Source organism: Halictus rubicundus, chromosome 4, assembly GCF_050948215.1.
Source record: "Halictus rubicundus isolate RS-2024b chromosome 4, iyHalRubi1_principal, whole genome shotgun sequence".
NCBI classification, from domain to species: domain Eukaryota; kingdom Metazoa; phylum Arthropoda; class Insecta; order Hymenoptera; family Halictidae; genus Halictus; species Halictus rubicundus.
In genome coordinates, this window is record NC_135152.1 from 2430525 (window position 1) to 2445014 (window position 14490).

Below are 14490 nucleotides of genomic sequence, written 5' to 3' on the forward strand. Positions count from 1 at the left end.
TCACAGACAAGAAGCGTTCCAAGAAACAGAACAGAAAACGTGTTCCACATTCCAGATACAGACGAATTAGATGGCAAGAATGAATTGTTCGATGAAAGGTTTTATGGTACGCGTGCAGAATCAAAAGGCGTAAAGTCCCCGGGACAATTGCGAGCAGTCTGACCGCGTCGGCGGGGCGAACAACTGGAAAAAATTGTAGCTGGGCTAGGTGACAAATCGTTGCACGGCTGCGATGCACGTTGCTGCACCGTTCTCCGCGTTATAGGACGGTCTGCGGGCGTGGACCGAGCGGCAACTGCAACTGCAACTGCAGTCTGTAGCCGCAGCTCTGCGGTCCGTGCGGCTCGGAACCGATCGCGGTCGCTTCAAACTGATCGAACCAACCGATTACCGATCCACAGGCTCGGCTCGGCTCGGCTCGGCTCGGCTCGAGTCGGCGTCGCTCGGCTAACTGACGAAATTTCACCAGCCGAAAATCTGCCGTTTTTCCGATCAGCCGGTCGCGAAAAAGAGAAGCGTGCGGATATTCATGCGCTCGCGGCACATTCGTGAAACACAAGGGGACGTTAATGAACCTATAAAATGCCCGAACAACTGCCGTGACAAATTAGCGATGCCTGTTCCTATTTATCTCACCATTATTCCGTGCTACTTATTTTTCTCGTTAGGCGAATGTCCACGGTGGAATTTGGCGGAATTTTGTGGAATTTGCTAGAGGTAGCAGACGGGTCAGAATGCTTCTGCTTTTTCTGTCAGATTGATTGAAGTTAGTACATAATCAAAAAAGAAAATTGATTCACCTATCTTGGCATTATGATAAAAATCGACTAAAGTCTCAACGTACAAACTCTGTAACGTTTCCAAATCGTTTATTTTTTAAAGAGCTTTTAGTATCTGCCTCTTCCAACGTTGACAATTAACAAGAACGAGTACATTTAGGAAGACCACGACGGTAGACCGTAACATTGGTAGTAGAAGTTTTGGTAGAGCAGGAGCGACGGGAGGGCAAAAATTCAACGGAAAATGAAAGTCTGATGGAACACGGGAAAGTTTGATGGAACGTAACCGATCAAGACGCGATTCGATGAGACATAATTCCGCGAAAAACCGGTTAACACAACCCCTGCTCTCTTCGAGTTTGGGGGGGGGGGGAGAATAAAAATAAAAAATGTCCGGAGAGAGAAAGTTCGATGGGAAATGAGCGACGAAAGGATAAAAGTTTGATGGACGGTGACTGATGAAAAAACTTGGGTAAAACGTGGTGGCGGATGAAAGCAAGTTCGACGCAACAGAACCGATCCGAAAGCTGCCTCGAAGAGCAGCATGAGCGATGAAACAGAAAAAGGCTCGCGACCGAGCGCGCAACCGGTGAGAGACAAGAGTTTGACCGGAACTTGACCGGCAAACAGTTCAACGCAAAACGCGGACGACGAACCAGCAAAATGGCCGCGATGGAATTTCATCGGCTGATGAGGAAACAATTTTTCCGGCCCAGTGTCCGAACTTTGCTTCGATTCGAAAGTAACGCTAGCCGCAACCATAGAAATACACGCATAACCCGAGATTTTTATTTTACACGACTCGAAAGATTAGAACGATCACAGAGGAACAGAGTCAAAACATAGTTGAAAGTCTTTGAAAAATGAAACGAGCGGTTTTCCGACTGGAATATACAGGGTGGGTCGCCACATTTTACCGTCTAGATTTACGTCATTATTATTACGCACAGCAAACAATGTTTCAGATGATGTTCAATGGTTTTGAGAGGGACACATTCTGATGGTACATTTCTTTTTGTAGGTGGACGTGTAAAGGACATATGAAGGTCATTAATGTTTTTTTTTTAATTAAATCATATATTTTTTATTGCATCATCCGATGCTCCTTTTATATTCTTTACAAAAAAGTATTAATCTATTTGTGTAAAAAAATCATTAGTTTAGGAGATATTTTAATTCTAATTTGTTAGGAAATCTCAACTTTCTGGTCAATATTATAAATTCAATGTGATAATGTAGTAGGAAAGTAAGAATTATCATTGTAAATGTTTACATTTTCTGTGTTGATAATTCTTGTTCTCGTACTTATTGTGAAATTTAGACTTATTGGTCCATACTTTATCGAAGGATCACTAACCGGACCAAAATATGCACATTTTTTATCAAATGCTCTATGGACATTTTTAGATGATTTACCATTGCATACACGACAAATAATGTGGATTCAACAGCTCTGCTCATTATTCAAGAATAGCAAGGGATACATTAAATCGAATGTTCCCAAATCGTTGGATAGGGCGAGGTGGCCCCATTCATTTTCCGGCAAGATCACCAGATCTAACGCCCCTCGACTTTTTCTTGTGGGGCTGCTTAAAAAATAAAGTGTACGCTGAGTCTCCGACTACAATGGCCAATACGAGGGATCGTATCATCAATGAGTGTAACAAAATAACATCAGATACACTACGCAATGTTAGTGAGTCATTAACTTCTCGATTCAGAAAGTGTTCTGATGCAAATGGTCGCCACATTGAACCTTTTCTGTAAGGAGACATTACAATTGAAATATCTCCTAAACTATTGATTTTTTTACACATATAGATTAATACTTTTTTGTAAAGAATGTGAAGAAGCATCAGCTGATGCAATAAAAAATATATGACTCCATTTAAAAAAACATTAATGACCTTCATATGTCCTTTACACGTCCACCTACAAAAAGAAATGTACCATCAGAATGTGTCCCTCTCAAAACCATTCAACATCATCTGAAACATTGTTTGCTGTGCTTAAGGGGGCCGGCAGGCATTTGGCCTTGATTGGCACGCTATGTTACGCTGTGCATTTTTTTCTAGACATTTTACGTCTTAAATAAGTAGGTAATCAATTAAAAATGCATACCACCGTGTTTGTACATGTCTTTGCTACGTCTGTCCAGAGCCTTTTTTTCGGTACGAACACTAAATCTCTCGAAATTAAGAGAATCTCTCTGCGGCAGCCATCTTGTGACGTCATACTTGCTTCAGAAAGCGAGTTTTCTGCCGAATATTACAAATTACTCCACGATGAGGTAGAAATTCGCAATTTGGGCTCTGGACAGACGTAGATTGGACTTTTAGGAAACACAAGTGACCACTTTTAAACTGCTCATTGCAATATTGAAGCGTCAATTTGTCAAGATTTTGACCCTTGCAAGTTCATATACGTATATTGCAGAGAGATTCTCTTAATTTCGAGAGATTTAGTGTTCGTATCGAAAAAAAGGCTCTGGACAGACGTAGCAAAGACATAAACAAACACGGTGGTATGCATTTTTAATTGAATACTTACTTATTTAAGACGTAAAATGACTAGAAAAAAAGGCACAGCGTAACATAGCGTGCCAGTCAAGGCCAAATGCCTGCTGGCCCCCTTAATAATAATGACGTAAATGTAGATGGCAAAATGTGGCGACCCATCCTGTATATTCATTTATTATTCGAAGATCGCGTCCCGTCGGTTTGACGGACAGCGATGAGCATAATTTCGGAGAACCGTGGATGTTCACCGGTGCCGGGGACCATTTTTTCACGTAATTGACGCATGTTCGTCAGTTCCGGCTTGCCTCGCTCGGGTATACGAGCCAATTAGATAATAAAGTGATAAAACGAGGCGCGATGCGAGACGGGGATCGGTGTAAATATGACATCGAACGGCCGACCGCGTTAAACGCCGACAGATCGGATATATCCCTGCTCCGGTCTCCGACAATTTAATCCGGTCGCATTTGAAACATCCGACGCTTTTCAAACATTTAAGAGCGGCCAGTTTATTTATCGGCAACTCGAGCAAAACAAATTTCCAACTTTACCGAGTTCTGTGATTATGAAATCATTCTTTTAACAACCTCTTTACGGTAATATAAACATCGAATTTTCGGTGGAAAACAGAGTTTGAATTTTCGCGTATCATACCTCCGTTCCGAAGTTGTGATCGTTTATCTGCTATTTTTAATCACTTTCTCGACGTGCTCCGGGTAAATTGTGCTTTTATCTTCCCACGAGATCTAGGGACGATCCAACAAGTACACAAATTTTGTCCATATTTTCCGCCGTCTTACTCTTCGATCGGTTTTAAAATTTTCTTCGAAAATTCGTCGACTCTCACGGAAGGGTTTCTGGTAAATTTTTCTGGGATCTAATTAGGAGGAGGAGAAGGTAGCGTGACACGGTGCTAGCAACGCCGAGCGATGATTTATGAACGAACCGGTGATCGCAGTTCCACGGGGAAACTATTAACCGAGACTATTTCTGAGCTTACGATACGAGCTCGCGACAGATGGTTATCAATGATTAATTAACACCTGGGGCGGACACTGGTAACGCTTCTCGCTCGGGGCCAGATAACGGATTCAATTTTCTTTCGCGGGGCGGATTCATTCTCGCGGCTGAGCAACCACGGGATCAGAGGGACTTTTAATCTTTTGCGGTGCTGCGCTCTGAGCCCTGCTCCACGTTACATTTCAAGAATATTTTTCTACCGTCCTCGCGATGTGAGATTAATTGTGGACGACAACCTTTCTGTTCTGGTGCAGAGAGATCACAAAATATATTGTCGATTATATCGACGACTGAGGGTTTTATTCATTTGTGGAAATATTTAACCCTCAGCACTCGAATGGCGACTGTAAGGCGCCACTAAAAATATTTTTTACATTATTAAATTTGTTTGTATGTAATAAATTACTAAACACTTCAGTATTGTACGAGCAAATTGCACCATTTTCATATGTATAACATAAATATATATATATATATATATATATATATATATATACAAGGGAAATATTCTAGGTCACAAGAAATGTTTCGTTTTGGAGTTATAATAGCTTCGAGTGCAAAGGGTTAAAAGTACCGTTGTATTATTTTCATACCGTTAAATTTATTAAGAAAAGAAATAATTGTCTATGTAAATGAACTCGGATCATTTTTTTATTTTGCACAAAAATCCACAGTCTATTGATGAAAACTCGACCGAAAGAGTATCGCTGTTTAACGGTACATTTTTCACCATCGCCGTGCGAAAAATCGCAAATATTGTTAAGCGAACGAGAAGAGAGACGTTTTATATGCAAAACGTGTAAAAAAAAAAAGAGCAGCACCGCGCGTTGGAAAATATTTCAAGCAGCGTCGTCGCACGATGAAGAATTACAGGTTTTAAACTGCAATAATAATGCACTTTTGAACACGTTAATACAAGCGCGCGAGCATAAACGCGTTACATTTTGTTCGTTAAATCCTGAATTATTCAGGTAGAGCGGGAATGTACGATGCCGCGCGAAAATGGTTAAATAAATGCGAACTAGCTGGGGAACGAGATGGTAAAAGTTGAGACCACAAGGGGTTAATTAATTCGAACGTGCGCGATCGAGGGCTGGTTTCCTCGCAGGTGCGCGCATCCCACCACCTGCTTGTAACCTCGTCAATTTCCATCCGCGGAAAATTTAACGCGATCGGATTTCGGCCGTCTCTGTGCTCGAATTTTTCAGCCGAATCTCGTAAATTTGCAGACCCCGGCCCCGGCTCCGGCCCCGGCCGGGTTTTCGAGCCGCGGAAAAAAATACAACGGATCTCTTGAAATATCGTCGGTTTTATAACAGAGATACATTTCCGGATTTAAAGCACGCTCGCGTCGAATGTGCTCGCGTTGAAACGTTTCCCGGTTCGCGCTGATCCAGAAAATACCGATCACTGTTCTCGCGATCCTTCGTGAATCGAAATCTGTCCCAACTCCTAGATGTCTCTCTACCAGCTCCATTAATCTATCATGTTCAGACTATCTCTGAGAACAGAATCAAGCAAGATCAAAATAATCACAATCATTTTTAATTCGCACAGAGACTGGTAATTATTTAATCGCTTTTCGCATAGAAATCCACCAACGCGCAATATCGTAACAAAATCCTTAATTTCAGCGCCAGAAAGACAATCTCCACCGACTCGGTGAAGAGAAAAATGTTTTCAGAGATCCTACGTGAAGGACTTGCGCGAGAAATTACTATGACGATGCGGAGCAAGGCTAACTCTCTTCGCAGAGGCAGAAAACCGTGTTGTTTCCGAGCCGCCGGTTTTTTTTTCCGGCGACATATCCTCGGTGTTGCGTTTAGTTTCAATTAGGCGTGTCGAAGGGCGTTGAAAAATAGTGGCGGACATTAAAAACTCTCCTTCGAGCATGGTGTGCATACACAGGCTTGTGCAGCACGCCGCGTCCACGCTTTTATGAGAATAAATGGTTGTCCCGGTGTATTCCACTCGAAACCGCCACTGAGTGGTTTAATTGGCGCTCGCGATGGATGGACAGCCATTTATCTGGGAAAAACGTGCCCGCCGCTCCCCGTTCGATTCTAAGTAGTTATTCGCGGCGCATCGGCCTTGTCCACAACACTCCATCGAGCAACATTTTCCCTGTTCCAGTGCTGGAACTGTGAAGGGTCCGGAGAGCACGGAGGCGAGAAGAAATGAGTTGGACGTGACACAATGACATGATGAAGAGCCTGGTGGGGATCATGTGGATAGTGTTGGTGCTCATATCAGGTAAGTCCAATAACTCTATCGGACAATAAGGGCCACGTGCTCGCCAGTCCGAGAGTATATCAGTGCTAAGACACCCTACTCGTTGACAACCACTCGCTTCCTTCTGTGTACGAGTTCCTGTCGGGACATGTGGTTTTATTATGATCCCGTGCACCGTGAAAAATTAATTCCGTCACAGAGAAGCGCGAAAGACCCCTATCGCTTTCTTTTTTTTTTTTATTATATTTAACCCCCTCCCGAACAACGACCAGTCCCGCGATGCTAAACGCGATTATTGTTGCATTCCTTCGGATCGAATAAAATTCTATTCTTTTGTAATTAATATCGACGCGTTAAAGTAACTGTAGGCATAGGGTGAATGTAAATTTTCTGATTTTTATTTTGTGGAGTCGGTCGAAACGGCAAACGAGCCATTTATCGAATTAAATGGAAACCGAGAGATTACGATTTGAGATATTAATTGGGGCCGCAGATGCACCAAAGTCGCGAGATTACACGAGGCTTTTGTTCGTTTATTGAAAAGATAATTGACCAAGGAGTTTTTAAAGTGCGACACGACGTACCTTGCGTCCGCGACGCTCAAATCAGTAGAATGAGGAAAGTTATGATCAGACAAACGGCTCGGCGAAGCTACGCGTACTCGAGCAAGTGGAACACCACGGTATCTGGTCAGACGGGCACGAGGTCGTTCACTGATAAGTGAAATAGGATAGCAACCGGCCAGACGGAGTTTATTTTTGCGAGTTGAGTCACCGGCGCTCTCGTTAGATCTACGAGAACGTTTCGTAGACTTCGTCGGGCCATTTTCAATTTGATTATTTGCCTTACAATTCGTTCATTCGGTAATTCCCTGACACAACTTCCTGTGCGCTTAAAATAACGGAATTGGAGCAGCATGTCATAATTCTGTTTTACCTGTCAGATGAACGGGAATCAGCTGTATTTAATAAAATAACACGTTTTACGTTACACTGGTCTATAACTTTTTCCCAGAGTGTACAAAGTTGCCGCAGAAAGTGGGCGATAAAAATGTATGAAGGAGCAGGGGGGAAATAAAAATGTATTTCCAGTGATTTTAGTGAGCTCTAAATAATCTGACATTCTTATATTTTTTTAATATCTGCTGCTTTGAACGGCGCCCACTCGTTTCCGTTGTAAATTGTAATCCTACCGAACGTAATATCCTGAAAGGAGAAAATATCTTTGGATAACGTGTTCGCCGTGCGTCAAGGTAGAAAGACCCGTGAAATCTACACCGTGGGGAACGACAATGGTGTTCCCATTCGGTTCTTAACACAGGCCGTTCCGAATTCCGCGGTCATTGAGATTCCTAGCGCCATTGTCTAATCCATTGTCGATCCAGGATTCCAGGATCTCTGCTTTTGCAATCCAAATGTCGAGGTGTGTGCGGCGCCCTGTAAATTCCATCAGCGGCGCACAATGACCGCCGAATATAATCGTAAGACGCGCCGCGACGCAACGCGCCGCGATGCGCCGCGATGCACTAGCCGGTGCATATGCATCGCGTTTCACTTGGCTCCCATTCGAATGTAAATGTTTCGCACAATGCCCGTCCCGTGCTCGTCAACTCCCGACTATGGTAGTCTTTTTCCACTTGTCGTTGGCCGACGTGTTTTACACCGGGAAATAAACAGTTGTCTTCCGTTTTGTGAAAGAAACATCAAATGAACTTTTTAGAACTCATTTTTGAAAAGCACTCTCAAGGGCCATATACTTTAGAATCTGTACAACTTTGACCTATCAATTCTCTATGTTAGAAATGAATGATATGATGATAATAATATGATAATAATATGAGGATGACAAAGTTAATTCGTCGTTCGACTTCGCCGTCAACTTTCGGAAATTGTTCGCTCTCTTCCTAATTCAACAAATAATTCTTTCGCTTCATTGTGTCATAGTATTCCTATTGGTATAAACTGTGTTGTGGTACGCGTTAATTCTGGTACAATTTTTCTTAATACAGGGTGGTCCACGCAACTTGCACACCTATAGGACTTCCAAAGGATGGAAGGAAAATAACCAAAGGAAAATAAAAAGAAAATTAAATGATTTTTTTTTCTTTGTAAGAAAATTTTCAGGAAATAAAGTGAAATTATTCCTTAATTATTAGGTTTAGGGCTAATGAAGGTCAATACTTTTTTACTCAGAATTCGACATTCATCCATATTTTGGTATAAAAAATATAGTATTTCATTTAAAAAAACAAAGTCGACCTTCAAATCTCCGAAACACCCACCTATAAAAAAAAATAAATACACTAAATTGTGTGCCCCTTCAGACCATGCAACTTCTGTATACAAAACTTTTTCGTGCAATGCATTCTTTGGAAGTTATATAGGTGTGCAAGTTGCGTGAATCACCCTGTATATCAATTGTCCTAGCCACCGTTGCGTCTTCGTAACAGTTCACGATTCGAAAGTAACTCGATTGAAAGATTGAGCACTATACATTGAGCAGTATTATCTGCAACGCTCGAGAACTTCTTTAACGTCGTCAAACGAAGTATCTGTCCCCGGAGTAGATTTCAACTTTTACATTTCACAAGCTGTACTCAAACCGTAACTTTCCCTTTGAAGAACTTTCGTTCCCATCGGTGGTCTTTGGGAAAAAAAAGTTCCACGGTCCGGGTTTTAAGTAGAATCTATTAAAAAGTTCCATAACTCTTTCGATCCCTGGGTTTCAGGTGATCTGCCAGGTAAAACGGTGCACGAGGGAGGTTAGGGGATGAAAGGGGCCGAGCAGAGGGTTGCACGAACCGCGAAAAAGGGCGATGGGGTGGCGGGTAGACAGGGTGCAGCAACCGTAACACGTTCCCGAGTCGCGTGCAGGCGGACGTGTCTAACGAACACGTGTTTGCAAAATTTATGCGCAGTCGATTCGACCCGCAGGATGAACTTTCAGGAACCACGGGGCTTCTTCGCCGCCACGCCGCGCCGGTTATATTATAAATAGAGCCGCCGCGCCGGTATCTCGAGGAACTGGGACAGAGAGCGCTATAAACTCTAGAACGCCGCCAGACGCGGAAAAAAAGTTAAGGGGCGAATTAAACGTTGCCTCGCGTCGTCGTCGTCGTCGTCGGCGTCGTCGGCGTCGTCGGCGTCGGTTCAGAACTTTTCCCCGGTGAAAAGTAATTTGATTTCCGCTCCTCCGCTGGCAAAATCCGGCTCGATTATTCCCGGGAATTAAAGCCGAATGTTCGCCCCATCCACACGGTGTTCCAAAAATTTCAATTTTTATCTCGTTATCCTTCGCCGTTCCAAAAAGCGAAACTAAAATGTCGTGCAGCAGAGTCGATGTAACATGATGTACATCGGCTCGGTTTGTATCGAAACCTGTTGACGTTTCAAATTGTTTGTAAACGATAGAGGAATATTTGCCAGATTCGTGTTGGTCTACCAAATTGTATCAGGTCGGAATGGATCAATTCGTTATTAATAATTACTGTACATCTGTTTCACCGGTGTGCGGTATGGAATAGCTTTTTCATAGCGGCGCGTTGTTTTGTGCTCGCTAGATTGAATTAAAAAGATACCGGATGGGAGAGATGTAAGCTTTTATTAATCGTGGAATAAGCAATATCGTTGTGGAGCGTTCCTTTATTTTATTCCCTCGCGTTGCATTAAATTACAATCGCTCGTGTACTGCACGCATTCCTTGCATAGTGCATTAATATTCATTCTGCTGAGGTTAAATTGCGAAACTCGGAAAAGCTTTCTACAACCTCCTGGTACGATTTAAGGGCCTGACAAAATTTTAAGAATCTGTATGAATTACTAAAACCAGATACAACCTTATCATTTGATCTGTACACATTTTTGTGCATAGTTCAGAAAATTTATTAATCAATGTAAATATCTCGGCAAGAAAGATTACATTAACAAGAAGTGGCCACGTCGGCTAGAAGTGTCTCAGTTTTCCTCCGAGCATTCTCGCAAGTGGCACAAGTTCCGACAAAATCGACCAGCTTCGACTCGGTCCCGTTCGGTATCGATACTCGTGCCAGTAACCGCGAGTCATCGAACGAAACAGGTGATCTCGCTACCTTTTGAAATCGAGCCCGCTGGTTTTAATCGCCGCGAGTGCGGCTCGGAATCAGGAAGAAATACTATCGGAGCAATCAGTCGGTGAATCGACGTCCGTGAAATTGTTGCTTCGATGCGGCCGGGCCAGCTAGTTCGCCAATAAGAACGAGCACTATGTAACCGAGACGATATTGCATTTCGCACGGTTCTCCTTCTCTCCTTCTCTCTCTCTCTCTCTCTCTCTCTCTCTCTCTCTCTCTCTCTCTCTCTCTCTCTCTCTCTCTCTCTCTCTCTCTCGTGGCACGGGATTGCTCGATGAGCCGGACACATCGAGAAATATTGAGTTCCGGCGCGGGGGACGTTTAAAAGACTCTTTATTCGCGGCTCCGGTATCCACTTATCCGGTGTTTATTTCACGGAGAACGCCACGGGAACTCGTTCGATAGGCCATTTCATCCAGAAACTTTATATATTACGCTTCTCTCCGAATGAAATCGTTTCCGAAACGCTGCTTCGACTTCCGCGCGATTTAAATCCCAATACTAACTCGTATTCAAATTCGCATTTCATGCATTACACCTGACAGTACTAAATAGCTGATACAAGTCGGACTCCTGATGAACATTTCCAACAGCTTCCACTCGAATATGTATGTTATTAAGTTCTTCTAAAATGAAATGAAATTCTGTGTTGTTGCTGTCGATATACAGCCATTCGAGAATACATGGGTACACGATAAGCATTAAAATAAAGCACAAGGTGTTGATACGGTGACTGGCACTATTGATAACAATTGGTATTTACTTGGTAATGAAATTCCCACCTCACATTATAATCTAGTTAATTCCAATAATAATAGAGTGGTATTCAGTGGCACTAACTTTACGTCAATAATTTTTAAGTAATAGCGCCGATCACTCCCGCGGCGTTCAACGTGCTAAAAATGAAAATAGCGTTGCATATATAGGTAAAGAAACACAATGGAGAATTTAACGATCACTGAATATAATCAAGGTAGTAAAAACTTTAATATAGCGATCGATAGAGCTAACAGCGTTTCCTCGCTCAGAAATTTTTGAACGCTTCCTCCAATGAGCTTCAATTAATTATTAGGGAACAATTATAATCGTTTTTACGCGTGAAACTTATACAGCACTTTAAAGTTGAGATTGAGTTTGTCAAAAGAATCTCCTCGATGCCTGGGAACAATCTTTCCTCGGATCAGCGTAAAAAAATTACAAAAGAACAAACGTGTTCATTTTTGAACGAGAAAAATTCTAAGAAAATTTCGAAACTGAGATGGAGATAGCCAAAAGAATTTTGTCGAGTGTTGGACATAATAGAACCTTTTCCTTGAACATATCTCTATCCGTATCAATATTTCCCGTGTGTGCTGTATCACGACCTGTAAGTTTCGCGACTGTGCTGGATTTGGTAATTAACGAAAAAAAGTTGTAGTGTAAGTTGAGAGAGGTGTTGGGTATCAGTGAGACTGCCAGATTAGTAGGAAGGTGTCTCGGTCGGTAGTGCAAGCAAAACGGGGAAGATACATACGTGCGATGAACAGAGGGGCTAACTAACCAAGTAGAACACGGCGAATGTGGTCAGACGCGAAAAGTGGGCTCAAGGTAAACACATAAGCAGTGCAAGATCGTGTTTGCACAGGCTAGTAGAATGGGGAGGGCGCTTGAACGGACAAGTAGAAGAGCCGTACATGGTCGACAAGTGTAATGAGTCTGTCTGTCCGGTAAGTAGAATAGGACGTGGCCACTTTATTAAGGAGGGCGGGATCGCATCTGGCCAGACAAACAGTATGTAATTACCTCGCTTTTGAAATGGATGAGCGCGTATACCGGGTGACTCGGAGAAATCGTCGTACAACACACGAACATCTGAATATCAATTCTTCCTCTTGAAATCACATTATTTTTTAACTCGTCCATGCTTTCAATCAAATTATCTCATAGAGATCGATACAGGTTCTTTTTTCGCTTCCGGAAAACTGTGACGATAAGAACTAGTCCTGCGGCGAATCGGAAATCCACATCGCCAAACGCCGACGTGTTTGCGTGACGTTTCGAGTTTCCATAAAGCCGCGATCACGGCCCCGTTTACGGCCGTGTAACGCTCCGCGTAAAAATGCAAACACCTTCGATTAAATAGGCGAATCGATGTTCCTGAATCGCCGGTCCCTTGATTATCGAAATTAACACTTCAAGTGCCACGTCAGTCGCGTATGACCGATAACATTATTTTTACCAAACTTGAACATCAATTTTTACAGCAATCTGTTAAACGAACCAAATTGTTTTGGTTTTGTATGATTTCTATGGACACTGGTGTAGCACTTGACGTTTTTTTTTCTCTCGAATACTCTAACGCTCGAAGTACAAAATACAAGCGCATAAAAACTCCCGAAAACGGTCCTTGTCGCGTTTGTAGGCAATGAAATCACAACAAAGAAGCGCGTCGACTCTTTGCCGGAGGACGCTGAAGATTTTTCAATTTCGTAACATAAAACTCGGCTCGCGCGCGAATCGGCCAACGTCCGAAAATCGTGCGCAATAAAACACGGTCGCCTGTGCAACTGCGACGCGTTGAATATCTCTATCGCGCGAGGCGCGACGGCTAGAAAATGGGATTATAAAAAAAAAATAGAACCCCAGGATCGTTCGACTGAAAATAACCCTCGAAAATGTTAGCGATGCCCGATGGTGTGTTAATACCCGCTCGGGGGGAAAAAAGCGAGGGCGAGAGGGGCCTCGAAAAATACTTTTGCCCGGAGACTATGAATTTTTAGATAAAGCCGTGTAATCGGTTTCCACGAGGCCACCCACTTTTTTCCGAGCGACCAATCCCGCTCCATCGGCAAAGAGAGGCTGTGTGTACACACATTTTTACGATTCTTCTGGACCCGGCTCCGTAATCGCTCCGGAGAAAAAGTTGTGCTCGTCTGATTCCATTAGAACGCGCCCGTCAAAATCCACTTGGACCCCGGATGAATTTTTATTCGACCCTTCCCCCCGCCGGTTGTCGATAACAAATGCACCTTTGTCCAAGCACCCTCTTTTTGGCCCGGATACCGCGCACAGGCCGTATCGAATCGATAACGTGCGAAAAAAAGGAGCTCGTTCCTTTACTCCCGCCGGTCGTAAGCCGCACGGAAATTTAGGAAATAGGACTAAACGCGGAAATTCCTCCTACAAAATTACGCCGTTTCAAGAAATTGCCTCTAGCTCGACTTTAGGGGCAACTGAAATAGCACTGTCAAAAATATTTTCCTCCGGGAATGACATTTAACGCCTGGATGTTAGATATCTTGGGACGTTAGACGATCCTCTTGTACCGTGCGGTATATTTGTTCCACGTCATTCAATTAACGCTTTGACACAATTTTCTTACAAAACTCGAAAATCAATTTTGACTAACCAACTAATCCAAATTTCCTAATCATCTTGCTGCGAGGAATACGCGAAAATTTCTGGAAAGTTCGCCGGTGCGTTTTGCGTGTCGCAACGACAACCGGCAAGAGTGTTCCTCGTGGCCCGAACAAGCGTTGACGTGTACTACTTACCTGATTAGATCGGAGCCGTTCTGCCCGTCCGACTCGATACGTCGAACGCCACCTATCTACCTACTTTTCTGACCTGTTACCAGACAATACCACTCACTTGATTAGATACACACGTCGATTGCCTTACGTTCTCGAGTTAACGTCACTTACCATATTGGTCCATTCTTATTCCGGGTGGTTTAGGCTGATCGAAACCGGTCAATACCGCTTAGTGCCTGGGTCCGAATCTCATTCTCCTTGGCTGGTCCATAGAGACTGCCTCCGCTTGCTCGGTACGCCACCATTCGCTTCGCGTAATT

The 14490-nt window shown here is 43.2% G+C and overlaps 1 protein-coding gene across 4 annotated transcripts in view; it reads left to right on the top strand.

The window, feature by feature from the left end:
• The window catches only part of Nachra3 (nicotinic acetylcholine receptor alpha3 subunit), a 175379-nt gene that overhangs the window by 119842 nt on the left and 41047 nt on the right, over positions 1 to 14490 (top strand). For all 4 annotated transcript variants that reach the window (XR_013082084.1, XM_076786294.1, XM_076786293.1 and 1 more), the window contains exon 3: positions 6452 to 6571. Coding sequence is in view for 3 of the 4 variants with exons in the window: in XM_076786294.1 (XP_076642409.1) it covers positions 6520 to 6571 (52 nt within the window). In the remaining variant the exon portion in view is untranslated. The remainder of the gene's footprint in view (positions 1 to 6451; positions 6572 to 14490) is intronic.